The sequence below is a fragment of the Ptychodera flava genome, chromosome 13, assembly GCF_041260155.1.
Source record: "Ptychodera flava strain L36383 chromosome 13, AS_Pfla_20210202, whole genome shotgun sequence".
In the NCBI taxonomy this organism is placed as follows: domain Eukaryota; kingdom Metazoa; phylum Hemichordata; class Enteropneusta; family Ptychoderidae; genus Ptychodera; species Ptychodera flava.
The window spans coordinates 35,898,846-35,916,645 of NC_091940.1; the positions used below are offsets into that span (position 1 = coordinate 35,898,846).

At 38.1% G+C, this 17,800-nt stretch overlaps 1 protein-coding gene across 6 annotated transcripts in view; it reads left to right on the plus strand.

Annotated features, from left to right (window-relative positions):
• The window catches only part of LOC139148303 (genetic suppressor element 1-like), a 123,260-nt gene that overhangs the window by 84,182 nt on the left and 21,278 nt on the right, over positions 1-17,800 (plus strand). For 4 of the 6 annotated variants that reach the window (XM_070719666.1, XM_070719665.1, XM_070719669.1 and 1 more), the window contains exon 3: positions 17,433-17,648. In XM_070719666.1, the coding sequence (XP_070575767.1) occupies positions 17,433-17,648 (216 nt within the window). Of the gene's footprint in view, positions 1-3,247; positions 3,504-13,231; positions 13,537-17,432; positions 17,649-17,800 lie in introns of those variants that run through there. The other 2 variants (XM_070719670.1, XM_070719671.1) reach the window with 2 other exon arrangements.

Genomic DNA, 17,800 nt, shown 5'->3' on the forward strand with positions numbered 1-17,800 from the left:
AGACGACTCAGGTCATTTGTCACCATCAGGGTCAAGGGTGAAAGGTCAAAATGACCTGTTGCAATATTGAACTTCTGAGAAATGTTTATTTTATTGTAGCTGAGACTTTGTCTCAGATAGAATGTCCATATTTGCAGTAGGGTCAATACTTTTTTTCACACTGCTCAAAAAGGAAATTCATCAATGTCGTTCATTATTTTGTGAAAACAAAAACTAAGGTGGATTAATTGTATAACACTAGTCAGTCATGTCAATAAAATCAACAGCTTCTGTTTCCACACTAAATTAAACTTTCCAGATAAAGAGCAAAAACAAGGCAGTTTGATTTCTCTGGGTGAAGGAAAGTCCCAGACGAAACACAAACACAGAGGTGTAGATGATATGTCAATATGGCTGTTCTAAAGTGAGGCATTAATTTGGCTGATTAACACAAACATTGGCTTGAATATGTTTGGTTTTACTGCCTGTTATTGTTACTATTGTTTGACTTGCACCATATCACTTAATGGGTCTTGTTTGTTCTGTGTAATTGCATGTTTTAACTGTCATCTCTGTTTTCTTAACTGGTCACAAACTTTACAATGTCTCATCTCTAAGTGATGTGGATTTTTACTGACGTTTTCATTCATAATCACTGTACAGTCAAACAAGGGTTTCAGTCTTAAAGGAAGTACGCGTCTTGAAAGTGAAAGACTTAAACTCTGGCTCAAACATTGCTCAGTGGAACTTTCAACCAAATCGAGAATAAAAATCATGGGTCACTGTGCAAAGTTTGGTACCAGAGAAACATTATCTAACATTTAGCAATATTCGAAATTCAAAATGGTTGCCATCCCTGTCTTAGCTTTATGGGTAAAATAAAATTTTTGATTTTCGTAAAACTTAAACATAGAAAATATTTCTTACATTGTAAGCTTTAAAATGAGGCCCTACAAGTGATAAATCAGGAAATAATTGTACAAATTTGAGAGTCCAAATACAATGTACCCCAAGGCACATGCTACCTTTAAGATGGATGCATAAACCAGCCTCCTTCTTTACTATCAAATGTAATAAGAGCACATAATTGGTTGATTATTCATGTCTTATCTGAAATAGGACAGAAATCCTCATGTTAATAGTGAGACATTATCGTAAACCAAACATACATTTGTAACCAGTTATGATCATTCAAATACCAGTGGTAGAAAATGGAGATTCAAGTAAATTTTGTGAATAAAGAAAAACTAGACATACAACTATGTCATTTCTGGAAAAAAAATACATTTTCATAATATTTTAGACATCTTTACACTTGCACAAACATCTGTTGATGGAATATTTGCATTTTCCTGGATGCCACAGAAATGAAATTATGCCAAAAATGTTGCCTGACATCACTTCCGATTGCAATGCATGTATATAAAATAATCCAGCAACAGTTCTGGAAAGAGGGGTATGATTCAAATATGCAAATTTCTAAATGTAGCAACACCTGTTGACCAATCATATGGCAACTTTTCATTCTGCTCTGTTATTTTGATCTTCTGAAGATTGAAACCAGCGCCCATATAATATTTTATTGAAAAATGGTATATTGATATCAGTGGTTTTCAGGAGGAAGCAACAGACACAAATTTAGAGCTCAAGAGATTATTTGTCAGATGAGACGTTCTCCTACATCTCCCAGTGGGGCAAAAGTTAAGCAGACAGGGAATATAGGGAACAACCACAACCTTAATCCCAGAGTCTGTGGTCAGTTTTGCCATTCAAAAGAATTCAAGTAAAAGGAAAACTGAGCGTACACTGAAAAGAGTGGATCTGTAATCACACTGCCTAAAGTAACCCATCAATCATAAAATGAAAAAACATAAAATTGATAATGGTGTTAACTAGTTTAGAATGTGCAGGTTTCACTTCTGATGGCATGAGTTGTAGATATCTGGCATTTGGCCAACTACACTTTATCAGATAGTTTTCATAATGGTAAGTGGCAGTCGTCTTTGTTGATACATGGCAGAACTAATTAGCGCTGAAATCCAGTGTTCCAATGGGTTTATTACTGCCACTGAGATGCGACGTAAATGAGGACATATGATTATATCATGCGCATGAAAAACATCACAAAGGAAGATGAAGAGACGAACTGAATTGTTGAAGGGGGAATATGATATCATTGTCAATGCCTAATGTGTTACCTACAAAGATAATGCAATTGAAATTTTAATATTTAAAATGTGGTGATTTAAAAATCATTATAGTGGAAATTGCAGATGAAGTGCTGCCTCACTTGTCTCCAAACAAAGAAACCACACTTCATGTATGGGATAAAGGACAATGCTTCAGCACCTCAAAGCTTGAAAGCTGTGCACCCCTGTGTCAGAGAGTGGTTTGGTCTTTATCTGAATATTTATGTCTGAGGTCATGTGGCACCGCAACATGGGGCACTTCATCCACAATGCCTTCCGCAAATAATTGATCTTGATTTGTCCTTTGAAATAGCTGCAAGTCTAAGTAAATACCAAATTGAGTAAACACGTGAGGACAGAAGGGGGATAGAGAGGCCCTGTTTGGTCTCAGTGACAAATACTGGGAATTCCTGGCTAATGGCTGGCATCCATCTGCCCATCAAATGCCATTTAACACAATAAAGGTGATATTTCATGTTACTGGGGGTATAGATATCAGCTTGGTGAATCGAGAACGGTGAAACAGCCACGAAGTAGGATGTTTTCAAATCACGAGCAGGAAGTGCCGGGCAACGTTTTCGTAATGGTAGAAACGGCTGTTTACTTATTTATATTTTATTTGCAATGTTCAGTGCTTTCAACAATTGGGAATAATGTGTGTGGATGCTAAGTGAAGATCAATTCGTGTAGTGTGGTATATTATACAATATGTGATTAGAAGAGCATGCCAATCCTGGCTTATTGTCTCTTGGGAAGCAAAACATCTGCCTGTTGGTTTAGGCTTGATTGTGACGGACAGCTGATCCCATTCTTGGTAGGGGTGGCAGCATACTGACACCGGGGTGAGAGCCCCTGTGGAGACGTCGCAGGCTATAATAGCCAGGTCATGCATGCGGGCAATTCAATATCCTTGTAAGAATTCAAGACATTTGATTTGGAGAAAGCAGATACGTCATGTTGTCCTAGGGAAAGGACAGAGATCAAGATGAAGAGACTGTATCGTCACACGTCAGTAAGACAGGTCAGCTCTCATGATAGGAGAAGTGTACCCAGTCCCACCCGCATGCGTAACCTTCATTAAGCTGCCCTAGCCTGGGCATTTAAATAGACAGTGAAAGAGAGATTCAATTGAAACAACTATTGATAATCTGTAGTGCGCTGAGGTGCACGTAAGGAGACCAGTGTGTATATTATATGAACAGCAATCGCATACGTACATATGTAATAACGTGGTGACAAGCTGGATGTATAATAGAATGGCTTTAAATAATGGGGGAATATACAATCCACCCAGCGGACTGCCGTATATGTTCCTACCACCGTTCTTGGCTCCAGGTAATGTGAAATATGATTATTCCTACAGCAGATCAAAAAGTGTGATATAAAAAAATATGAATTTATAGATTTTTTTCTAGAGTTTTCAGAGGCCATTTATCAGACTCTGTAGACTTTTTGTCGTGAAACTGGCCACTGATCCTCCTGTATAACGTCTCCTTCATGTGTGTAGAAACGATATTTTAACAGCTTGTATATTTGGAAAAGTAATGGGAGAACATATTTCAGTTATAGTGGATAGAGAAAATTGACTGCCCCACAGGGCAGTGTCATCAACATTTGTACATTTGGCAGTATATGTGTGTGTGGCCGTGTGATCGCATTTAGCGACTTCCTGTGCGCACACTGTACACAGTAAAACTCATCTATTTTATTGATCTTTTTATTATCATGTGATTGGATAATACCTGGGCAGATAAGGCTGTTGAAATTCCTAATATTTTTTGATTTTCGTCACTGTCACAACCAATTGGTAAATAATTACTCAGAGTACACGTATGTATGTGTGGTGATCTCATCTTATCACCTTCGTTTGTTTAATCTCTCATTAGCTTGGCTTAGTGTTATGTGGCCTCCCTTGTTATTAACACCAATAGGATAATGAGTCTTTACTGATTACTGTAAAAAAAAGGAAAAAATTGTCAATACTGTGACGCTGTTAACGACCCGATCGAGGCAGCCTTTTAATGTAATATATGCAGTAGCTAATGAAATCATGTCATTTGTGTGTCAACATTGAGTGATTATTTATACAAAGCCATTTATTAGGAATCGTGTGTCGGACACGCTTGACATGATAAGGGTGCGGTGTGGTATTCATGTTGTTGTGGCAGTTTCCCTCTGCAGTAAATCCAGATGAGAGAAAAAAAAATGGACATGTTGAGGACTTATTACCTTAATATCTACCCCTACCAACCAGGCAAAATTGATTCACCGTTTATAAATAGCATCACAGGGTTTCAGTAATTTTTTATATTAATAAAATTTTCTGAGAATGGTGACGGTAGCTGCTATGCGTCTCTTTGAGCTGTAAATGGAGGGATTCCTCTACCCTCTCTTTTCTATTGTTGGGTTTGTCATCTTTTTCCCATCCATATTGTGGGGACCAGCCGGTCGTATATTTTCATATTTGAGATGCTCATAAATCGATGGATCCTCTAATTGCAATTGCCCACGAGCTTTGAAGTTTCCGCTGTGAAATTTTTTCTTGAGTCACTGCGTCTTACCTGGATTCCATGAACTCTAACCTTTTGATCATTTTCCGTGCATTTTGCAAAGTAATAACAGTATATCACATCAATACATTGGGTGGCAGTTAATTTTATCCCCCAGGATATTTTTTATCAAAGTGAAAATCGCTTCGCAAAATTTTTATTGCAGTAAAAATAGCAGGATCAGAGGGGAGCAGCCTTTCTTTTTAATGCAGTGGATGAATCCATTGATGTTTAAAAAACATCAACAATTGGATTCTTGAAAAATACATGGTATTTATTACCTATATTAGGGACGAGCCTTTCACAGCATATGTAAGGTAACTCCTCACCGCTGGGCTGTACTCGGTTTTTCATTCAATTTACATGACAATGACGTACGTGTTAGACTCATCGGGTCTTTTGACTGGAGAAGCTGACAGTATGACCCCACGGGTTTCTCTGCATTCACTTGGTATTATTGTAACTATTGACTAGACTTTCTTGTATATTCTGTAATGATTTTATTCGTTTAATGAAAAAAAAAATTCTCCAATGGCGCAGTTAATTTTCCGCACAGGGGAGGCTGGATCCGTGGCTCCTGGGTGTCTCCCGCGTTGTCTTGATTGAGTGTGATAGGAGGGTGCTCGGAGCAATTACTAATCCATTGTTTTTGATTTCCAAATCAATTGAATGACACATTTGACTTTTAATTTCTCCAGATTAGCTGCGTTTAGCCGCAGTGACATCCTATTATGTGCGCATGGAGTAGTAACTACCAAATGTTGAGAGAATTGTGCTATTGATTGCACTTTTTTGCTTCTCTTTGTGTGGAAGCAAATAAAAATGCATTCTGAATACATACACTGTGACGAAAGCAAATTATTGGAAATTAAAAAAAAAGTGAGTTGTATATAAACACATTGATCCAGAATTAAAACCAGTTTTAGACGTGAGTCACAATTCTTGTACATAGAACTCATTATCTGATCTTTACGGCTAGTGGTTATTTTCTAGAGTGAGGCTATTAGCCAGAGTTGCAAGCAAAGGTGGCACAGAGCACAAATGTCAAATATGTCTTATTATATGGCTTCACCTCAAGGCCAATCATCTATTAACAGCCTCCATCCAGCAAAATAAAATGATGAATTCTTTGACTAGGGTCAGACGGAGTCAATTGGGCAATGCTGCAGTCTTCACAGAACTGGCAGGAAAACATTGGCTTGGGGTCAAGAGATCGGGTTGAAAGGCAGAAAAAGTGGGACAAATGTTTTTATAAGTTGTGAAGCTGTAGATTAACTAAATGTCAGCAAGACTGATTCATTGATAGACATGTGTCATTTTTGACTATCAATTAGTTTGCTCTGCCTGCTTTTAACTCTCACAAATTGGGTCTGTAGACCTTCCAACTCTGCCTACTACAATCCTCTGCCTTTTTTAATTTCTTTCCTTCATAACTGACTTTATCCCACAAAGAGGAATTTACATCTTCTAATGATAATTTTTGTGACGTGTACAAAATTGTCCATTGATATTTCCTGTTTCAAAGTGTTAATCTGAAAATAAACAAAGTGCTATTAGGGAGGAATAAACATTCATCCAGATCAGCTGATGTTATCTCATTTTGTTTATTTACTGTATTGAAGGGGACTGTCTAGTGTGTAACCAAGGTAGATGTGGGCAAAGTTGTTTATTTGCTTGGTAATGGTGTAGGTGTTAAAGAGGATTGAATAATGATTGTATTACAGATATGAGAAGTAATTATATACAGTTAGTGTAGGCATGTGTATACATAGATACATACATACATACATACATACATACATACATACATACATACATACATACATACATAACATACATAACATACATACATACATACATAGACACATATACACTCAGACACATATTTACATACAGACAGACATAGACATACTCAGACAGATACACACACACAGACACACATACAGACACACACACACACATATATATATATATATATATATATATATATATATATATATATATATATATATATATAATATATATATATATATATATATATATATATATATATTATATATATATATATTATACATACATACATATACATACATACATTGAAAGTATCTATGTCATAGTATAAAATTGAAGCTACATTTTTCCCAACCATTAGTGAATTAGTTCCCGGTGACATTACAATATTGTCTGGAAAGGGGGGTCAGTGTATGCAATTTGGGCCAATGAATCCATTCGGCTATTCATTCAGTCATTGCAGTCATGCTTAAAATTGACAATAGAGGTAATTGACTAATCTTATTTTATTTTCATTGAAAATGAAAGTTGTGGGAAAGTGGGCAGGTTCAACATGGTTGGGTTGACAAATTTTATCGGCTCATGTAAACGGATGAAATTTACTAATCTGAAAATGTATGGCAAAAGTATTGGTTCACAATCATGAGTATGGTGATGATTATGGCATTAATAGTCACAGATGACGGCTAAAACGAGACGATGATGATGATGATGATATTGGTGATGATGATCATTAAGATGATGACCATGATCATTATGATAATGAGGATAATGATGATGATGATGGTGATGGTGATAACAATGAAGATGATGATTGTCATGATAATAATCTGATCATGATAAGATATGATGATAATCATGCTTATGAATGTTACAAGTCACTATCAGTGTTTGGCTGTGTTTGAAATAGAAAAATGAATCCATATAAAATATTGCAATATCATAACTGATAAGAGGTTGCTTACAATCACCTTGCCAAGAGGCCTTATATACTTTTAATATTGGCTGTAACAAGGTTTGTCTTGTAGCGATATTATTATCAATGTGAAAAATCAAAAGCCAGTGTGAAGGACACATATAATCGTTATCACAAATGTACATTCTATTTCATCCGGGGAACGAGCAATATTCAGTGATGATTTAATCTTTTAATCCCTCTGACTTTTGTCCTTGTATGTATCCCAGCATGCCATCCTGTTGCTTTAGGCTCCCAAAACCCCCTCAACCCCCCTCCCACCCCCACAAAAACAAAGTGCCATGTGTTACTATATTAGTGCATGGATAGGCATTCTGTAGCCAAGATAGCAGACACATATTAGTATTCTGTAAACAGTCCACAGCTGTCGATAAGCTCAACACACAAGGGCTGTGACACAGAGATATTCCACGGATAGTTTGAATTATGAGCCATATAAAAGTATAAGCCACAGCAGAAAAGGAAATAAAACGTAGAAAGTATGAGTGATTACAATATTGCTTGGTGATAAGACCTCTTTTCCTGCGTGTACATAAGTAGAATCAAAGGTCAGTTAGATTGCAATTAAACAGTATAATCAACGTTGTTAACCAATTTGCTAGAAACAGGGTTATTTTTCAAACCCTTACGAGCTTTTACTAATTGACCTTTCTGTTAAAATGGTATGCTTTTCATTTAGAAAAGCTCAAGATGAGATGCGTACAAGACTATGAAAGCCCAAAAGAAACCTGACAATCGGAACTGTACGTAACAAGAGCTGCAAGTGTTAAAATATGTATAGCTGCATCTCAGCAGCAGATACCAGTGTCTGCATTGCCTGGAGAGGAGACTGACTACTATGAAATGCATGGCAACTAATGTGAAGTCTGGTGACAATGTATTGTCTGTTCATTGCGGTGATTTGCTCTGTAAATCTTGAAATCAGCAAGCGCAGTCATTGATGTCAGAAGCTCACTCCTTTATGTGTTCATAGGTTGAAATTGGGATGAAAGCCTGCAGACCAGTTTCACTAATAAAATGTGACAGACAAAAAAATAGGGATTTGACTGTGCGTGTGTTGTGATTTGATCAGATGGAAGACTTTTGTAACCATTGATACACTAGAAATGATGAAAGAGCAATGAATGAAAAGAACAGGCATTGAAGGCGTCTTCTCAACGTCCGACATTCATAGATACAGACTCACGTACATAGTACACACTCTGGACAAAAAATGTGAATTGTCTGATAATGAAATATTCATACCTGTTTTAGCGTCATTTCCATGTCTTGAACAGGAAGCAATGACACAGACTTTGATCAGTGATAGTGTAAAAACATAGTGCAACAATAGTCTACAACACATTCATGTCTGGATTATAAAACACACCAAATACATCACTTCCGAAGACAGGAAATTTGGAAAAATTTCACCTGTTCCTTTAATAATTATTCATTGCAGACCTAAATAAGTTCATGATTTTATAGTTTTACAAAAAATCTGACATCCCCTGTTTTCCTCATCTAATTTTTATAAATTCTCCTTTTTTTTAAATTGTCTTTATCTTATATGTTGTCAAAATTGTGTTGATATTTTTTCTCCAATCAGAGTCGCTGAAAAAAGATGGCACTTAAGCTGATCCTCTTGCAAATAAGGTTTTGATGAATGGAAAAATCACTAAAAGCCTCAATCTAATCAGATCAAAATGTTATTATATGATTTCTCTCCCATCACTTTATTTACGTAAGGTTTTATTACTGTAGTTAAATTTCAAATTTGAGGTCACATGTTGTATGAGATGAATGCACTTATAAAACTCTGGAAGTAACATCCTGTTGATGGATGTGTGTTTGTGCATACTTTCCTCAAAACGTAATGGACCAAGAAATAAGAGAAAAAGATAAAATCGTAAATAGGTCACATTTAATTTGAACTAAATTAAAACATGTATGTTATTAGAAGTTTGTTTATCACTGCATTTTAGCTCCTGTCATCAGCTATGCATTAGATTTTAATTGACTTTCCAGACCAACCTCTGATAGAATTCCCCGGCTCATTCTAATGCGGCAATAAATTCAAATGAACAGAATGGCATGAGGGTGATAAAGATGTGTACTTGTTTCAGACCGACTGTAGATTTATGTACTGCAGATAATATAAATATTGTAGAATACAGATTATGGGGTATTTGGGGAATTTATGAACACTACCGGGGAAACAGGTTGCCAGTCCGGGTCAAAGGTTAAATAAGTCAAAACAGCGAAGAGGTTTGTCCTACTGAACAACAAAGCTAGCTGTTGGCATAGTGACATGGAGATTTTGTTAGGGGCTTGTCAGCAGTCCCCCGTAGGCTTTATCTGTTGGCCTTGCTCAGCAGGCATTGGACTGATACTGTAACTGGATTGTAACAGTTACAGAGGTCAATTATTGCCGGGGACATGTCTTCATACCCCAGTAATTGCTAAAGCTGTGTCTCCAAATTGAATTGTCATCTCTACCACTTAATTGCATTTTGCCTTAAATGACAGGCAATCAGTCCTTAAGAACAGTAGAAATCACAAGAACGCTAGCCAGCGAAGGAGGAGAAAATTTACTTTCAAACCACTCAACCGTTGAGAATGAGTATGCAAGATTAGATTAATTTGCCAGTATCCATGGCAACTTTTCACACTGTCAGCAGCGGAGTGCTGTGAACGAGTCTTATTCTGCAAGCTGGAGCCATCAGAAATGTCGGTGTCAGGATTGGTTTGCGATAGGCTGTGATCACCTGGGCTAACACAAAGAGGGCCAGGTTAGACAGTCTTATAAATTGCCTGGCTGTCAAACAGTACACGCGCAACACATAAACTGACCCATCCAGTTATCTGGCCGACCTTTACGGTGTAAGTACCACAAATGTAATGACTACTTAATAGATTTTCCTTGGCAACCCAATATTTCAATGTTACAGGTCACTTATGTCACCGTCATACATTAATTTTACTCCATATTAGGAAGAAACCGCCTCACCGGAGAGGCCTCTTCCAATTCTCAAAGAAGCGTCACTTTTATTCCTTGGACGCAAATTGATTGATAAAGTAAACACAAGTGCACAGAGAGATCAGCCATAAATATTTCAAATTTTTATGTAAGAATTTGATATCTCTAGTGAGATGTGTTTTAACAGGGCCGTGCTTTCTTATCGGACCCTGTGTCAATATTAACATAGTGCTATGGTGAAATGTGTCAACTGGGAGGCCTATTTGCCCTTTGTCCAAATAATCTACTTCAGTCAGTTATGATATCAAAGTTTAATGTTCCTCCACATACACCTGCCAGAGATGTTGACACAGCGATAAGGAAACAGCCAACACTGCACAGTAGCTTGGCATGTCCCTGACATCGCCTAGCAACAGGCCATCTCCCCAGTCACTTTACACATCTGCGTCTGATCTCTCTCCTCACTCAAAATATGCAAATGTTGTGCTCACAAAGAAAAAGAAATCACACTAATTAATGTTCACTTTCCAAACTCTAATCTAGAATGTTAATTCGGCCTGGATAAATTTTTCACTCAACTTTTCAGGATTATTGGCTGAGAAATAGCTGGTATTTTCCTTTGGACAATTGTTCTAATATTTGGCAATACAGGATAAATTCATATTATAGACACTGCTCAATGGCCAGTTTAATTTCTCAATTGTTACTCATACCACACAGTCAGTCAGTTTAAGGATATACACCACAACCAAGTCAGCAGTGCAAGTAAAAAATGAAAATGATCTCAACATAACAAATTATACAATTGTTTATTCTGGCTAAAATGCAATAATCTCTCCCACTCAATCAACACGCCCCCTCCCCAAACTCAATCTGCATCACGCTCTGTCCCATCACAATGCATGTCAAGTCACTGATTGTATCACAGTTTTGGATATTGGATCTGAGAATCCTTGATGTGGGCTTCTGTTGCCATGGTTTCAGAACAAACAAACAAACAAACGAAGGAAAACAAAGCTTTGCAAGTGAAATTGAGTTTATTAAAAGTATTAGAGGTGGTTAAACACATAGTAGTTTTCTTAGTTACTTGATCAGCTGAAGAGTATAATGTGTAAGATGTGTTAATGCCCTTTGCCCCGGCAATCATGTAAAAGTTACGCTTTGTAATAATATCATTCCGAATCTGAAATATTATAATGTAATCTTGGTATGTTGAAAATGTGATAACTCTTGTTTAACACAGAGACAGGTTTCCTGAAGAGAAAACAGTCAACACATCTGAAGATTTCACTTTGGCATTTTCATTTTTCATCAAATTTTCTCTGTGCCATTTCCATCTGCAAATTTATTTTATGTATCTTAGACACTTTCACACCTTTCAGCACCCATCTCCAATTACAAAAAGAGGTGTCTTATAATTGTTCCATCAGCAAATATTGACTTAGTGATAAAAGAGCTTGCACAGTATTGTACTGATGTATGAAATAATCACTATCAAAATAGAATCACAAGGTATTTGAACAATCATTTCTCCTGAGAGAATTGGATTTTTACGGAATTTCTGTTTTTCAATAAATTCACATTAAGGAAACATTACACCCTGATGGTTAGATTGGTTTAAAATTGAATGAAATATACTCAATACAGAAGCACCGGTTTCTGTAATTGCCGTGTTTAACCTCTATCCACCGACATGTCGTGCCTCAGAATATGCCAATTTTCCTGTGATCTGACAATTAATGGTCTCTTGTATTATTCACAGCATTTTAATCAGTGGTATATAATAATCACATAAATGTACCGGCCTCAGCTTAATATGAAGAGAAATTAGCCAATGTGCAGTGTGCAGTGTACTAGAACCTACCATTTGGGTGACCGGAGAGAGTCAAACCTGTACGGCTGATATGTGGCTTGTTCCAGATTTATCAAGAAAAAAGATATAACCAATTGACAATGAGTGATTATTGGTGAACGTAATCCTGTAGTGATTGACTACATGGATATTCTGGTGCTGAAAAACAAGTGAGCATCAATGTACCATGTGACTGTATTAAAATATAACGAGGCTTGAGAATGTTCCATTCACTGGGAGGTAATGATGTCTCCGATTGGTGCTAAACGTGATAATTGTATTACACGTGTTGCATTTTTTTTTCAGTTATACAAAGCTTTTGAGATGAAAATGATGATTTTAGATGTGATTCCGCTGGTGGGATATGCACATGATGCGTGTGTTGTGGATTGCATTCATTTGCCCATTTTTGTGGCTGTGCTAAGTAACCCATAAAATTTGAAATGCTCCCAGTAAAGCTGTGTGTTGGCACTTAGCACGCTGTGAGCCGCCATCTGGCTGGGTCTTTTGTGTGGATCAATAGCTGAGGTCACCACATGACTTACTCTGGGTCTTTGACTGTGACAAAGTGTTGCACACACACTGAGCCACTGCTCTATTCACCCCTCCATTGTCTGATCCTGAATACAGGCAGGTGCAAAGCTTTCTGCACCCTTAGGTAGACTGTGTCGGTGTTTGTACAACACATGGAAAATGTTCTTTAGGAATAAAAGAATCTTTGGGACTGTTCCAGTATGTTCCTTACGCTGTAGGGTATTCAGGTCTCTGTGTGTTTGGAGGGAACGCTAACAATCAATAACCCACATACTTGATGTGTTTATCTTTTATTTACATGAGCCTATCAGTCCCTCATTATGGACAGCGTTCACCCCTGTGGGTATAATGGAATCTCTGCCCCAGGCTGACTAATAGGTGCGGGTTTGACCTGTCTTTTATATTGTATATTGTGTTTAGTTGTGTTTAAGGAAGTGAGGCCCATTTCAGCAGACGACTTATCATCAGTTCAGCTTTGTCACACCACTCTGTACAACCTTATCAGTTTTCTGATCCGGACAGGCCAGGAGAATGGTAAAGCCACGGCTGTGAAACGTCAGGGTTTTTCCATGGCAATCGGTGATCTATGAGGACAAGCTTAGTAACCTGTTAGCGTTATTGTGTACAGACAAAGGAATTCACATTCCGAGTCTGTGTGTTCTTGAGCATGAACAGTACCACAGATGTGACCACACAACACAGCAAAGGTAAAAAATTTCACTCCTGTATTGAAGCTAATTTTCGACTCTGTGTTGGGGTGAACAGGTCAGGCTGTCGAAATAGCTCAGTGAAATCACATGAAAAACATACCAGTGTAAATTTCATTATGCAAAGTAGGAGATCCGATTGGACAATGTTGGTGGGTAAAGCACGTTACATGTTTCAAATATTGTCACCTTTGTGTGTGTGGTGTGTGTGTGATGGTATCGCTTTATGATCGGCGTGACAGCAGTGGGGATTAAAAACAGTCAATCTACCACCTTTTTATCGTGGCTTTGTTGTTGTGAAATTGCACAGTGTATTAGAAAATTGGGAAGTTCCTTCTATGCTCGGTTTCAGTTCTCAGATTATTAAAAATATCCCAGGCTCGGACCAGATGCTTCAGTTATTGTGCATAGAGTTGAATGAGGAGGGGCCATCAAATTGGCAAAATTAGATTTTCTGCTTTGGAAAACGAGCTGACAATTCCATGGTAATTGCTGTGACATTCTCCAAGGTTTTATAGGGCAGCATGCCTTGTGGCAGGAACGTAGCTTTGTTGCCTCAAAGACAAAGACATTTCACCAGTGTGTGTGTGTGTGTTTTGACCAGTAAGAAAATAGAGACAATGACCTCCATGAATAGAGAGATGCAAATTACACAAGGTGTGAGTGGGATTAAGTGTCCATCCCAGTCAACAATTTATTAACCCTCAGCTGTTGGTACACAGTACTCTTGCTCTACCTCGTAACTCCCTTCAGTCCAGAGCAAGTTTTGCATGATAAATAATCGATCCAAATCAAAATAGAGTATGACAGGAGGCAGGTCAAGTAATTTTCATAATGGAAAATACAATAAAAATGGTTATGACGTCCTGGAGGGGTTGTACAAAATGTGTGTATGTTATGTGTGGTTTCTCCAAGGCATTCTAGAGACTAAGGAAGCCATACAAGTACACTTGTAATGATTTCCTCCAGCTATGATTATGAAAGGAGTTGTTACTGTATCAATGCAATTTTTTTCTGAATTCTCAGAAGTTTCCATGGTAAGCAAGTAACATGAATATTTAAATGCAGATATTTTGCCGTGCTGTTAGGAAAAGGGAAGGAAAACTAGCCCTTAGGTTGTAGACAAAGGAAAGAGATCAGATTTGCCCTATAGCTCTGAATACCATATGGCTCTTGCAAAACCTCATGTTTTCTGTTGGCTCTCTACTTAGACTGAAACACTGTAAGAGTCAACGTCAACTGGAGCTTGCCAGTCCATATACAGCCATGAACACAATGCTAGCCTACCAGCATGATTCACTAGCTGCCACAAAAATGTTAGTCAGCTTTGCATATGTGATCAAGTTCCAGCATTCAGGGTAACTGGACCAGATTAAACGTATTATCACATGCCAGTAGAATGACCAAAAAAAATCAATAGTTTGACTTTTCAACTGGAGGTGGTGTGATCATAAAGTGAATGGCCACTCTTGACTCCCGCCTTTAGCCTAATTGCTTCTTGTTGTCATGAAATGACAACCCGACTGTCTGTTTTGAAGTTTGTGATATTGCACGTTGTGCAAACATTAGGAACATAAATTGCACCATCACAGTGTGTACACAGGGGATAGATAGTCACCAAGTGGATCACTAGCTATAGCACAAGTCTCCAAGTTGTTCTTATCCAGACACTTGGCATACTTTAGACATGGCATCTCTCCAAGAGAGGAAGTGTTATTGTTGCTATAGCCGTTGTGAAATACCACCTCGCGTGACGTACAAAATTTTGGGCTGACATTAGGAATATAATCTGCCGGGCTCAGTGTCAGAGAGAGACAAAAATATGGTTGTATTTCATCGTTAGGTGTGGGTGTGTGATCAATGGGTCATGTGTAATGAACAGAGGTGACATACTTTGTCGTAGATGTGTAAAGTATAGGTAGTAACTGTGCAGTCATGTGGATAGCCAACACCGATTAAAAGACCAAGAAGGTCAGCCAGTGTCAGCCCAGCATACATGCGCCCACATAAACACAGAAAAACTGACAATACCATTCCAACTATACATTTCCATTGACAATAATTGCGGCCAATGTAGTGTGCAGTTTGCCCGCGCTGTTTGTGGTGTGTGCTATTTATCACCAGCATTGACCCACAGATGCGCTAACAAAACAAGTCAGATTCATAGGTCAAGCTATACAGTGCCCAGCCAACCAGCTATTAGTATCCGCAATGCAGTACGTCAGCTAAGTCCTTCACTGTTTGAATGTCACTTGATGGTGAAAAAAAATTGTGTTTGATAGTGGAACTACACCCTTTAACAGGTTCAAATTTAATGTTTGCTCACTCATGCAAATACCCCGACTACATTTTCAGTCTCTTGCTGTCCGCAGGGAGTTTATTCTCACTTGTCTTTCCAAACAGAATTTTATTGTCGTAGCAGTTTTCTCCAATGAATAGCATGATTGATGTAGCCTAACTCACACATTTGTTGTGTTTGCATGTTTAGGCTTGAAACAAACTCTTTGAGAATGTCCGAGAAAGGGATGGTTTTTATTGAACTGGCTGTCAAACCCTTCCAGACAATTAATCTGAAGAAAAGAATGCTCTTTATTATCGAATTAAATCAGAAAAAGGGGCAGAGGTGTTAAAAAGGAACTGGTAAACATTGCTGTGAAACACCATCTGTACATGGCTATTATAATGGTAGATAGTGTTACCTGTATGTAACAGTACCAACGCCATGCTCACCTCAGCCAGTGGAATTTACCACAGCCAGCCTCAAAACGTAAACAGTAATGTGATGCATTTTAGACCCATAGTTAGAATCTGAAAACTGCTGTTAAACCTTACAACTCTCCGCTTGTCGGAAATGTAGATCAAATTCTCTCACATATCCAGGGTCATATTTGATTTAATTTACCCACGGAAACAAGCAATCATGGCACATCTACCTATCAGTAGAAATCAGCCATTGCTTCAGCTCGTAGCCTCCTATGTATGTATGTGTGTAGATTTCATGTCGTGCTTGATGAATAGTAGCAATTTGTATGTACAGTCACGCTAATTCTCAATGGTCCGACTGCTAAACTTTAATACAATTGAGCGGAAAGGTCATGCCAGCTAGCAGACATAAAGCACTCAATGCCAAGCAGGTATTCATTTGATCAATACACAGAGTGTCATTACACCATTAAGATTACCGGTAAATACAAATCACGATTACAAAATGGCGTGCTATTTTCAGGCAGATGTTGATGCGATGATGACCCACTGTTTAAGAATTTCTCATGGCAGGCCTCAAGGTGCTTTTGTTGGCTGTATGCATTCTGCTTTGTGTACATGAACAAGGTGAAATGTCACAGGCTATGTTGTGAAACATGTCGGGTAGCACATACCTCAGCTAGACTTCACTCACCTAGATACTAAAATCCTCAGAATTTCAAGTCTTCTTTAATATCTCAGCCATTGTAAACTTTGCTTTTCCTTGGGATTAGCATGTTTGAAACTGTGATCTATAGCCATGTAACGGACTGTAACTCTGTCACCTCCGTTTGTCTGTATAATGGTCCACTTTCTCAAAAGAAAACAAAAGGATTGGCCCAATTTAGGTTGTGTTTAGGGCAAGTATAATCACCTATGGGCATTGACCATGCACACCAAATCTTTCATCCCTACAATATGTGTATTGTCCAGATTTCACTTGACCCACTATGCTGGACACAACTACATAAATGGAACTCAACGGATGTAAACTTAAAAAAAAAACAGGTTGATGCATCTACAAAGATTCCCTAAGACCCAATGTTGTGTTCAAAACATGATGTATGTCTGACCTGTGAAGATCTGTCAGATTGTTTATCCCAATTGTTCCCATGTTTTTACCTGTCTGTTCTTTTTTATTGTCCATCCATCAGGTGTACCCCATGGAGTCAAACCACCGCCCCTCACGATGGTATCCCAGGCAACCAATAAAACTACAAGGACAACGGCCACAGTAACACCATTCAGCAATTCGGCAAGCACAGTGACGGTTACCAGCGGGAACACTGCCAATGCGATGTCCGCCACGCGGACGTCCAGTTTTGCAGCTGCACTGAGAAAACTGGCAAAACAAGCCATTGATCCCATTGGTTAGTATACCATGTAGCTATGTTCAGTAATTTTTATAGAGGAGAAATTGAGGAGGGGAAGAGGAAGAGGGGGAACACTTGTAATTCTGGATAGCATGTGCAGATTAACAATGGAAACAGCGAATGACACAGAGACGATGTGATGAAAGGAA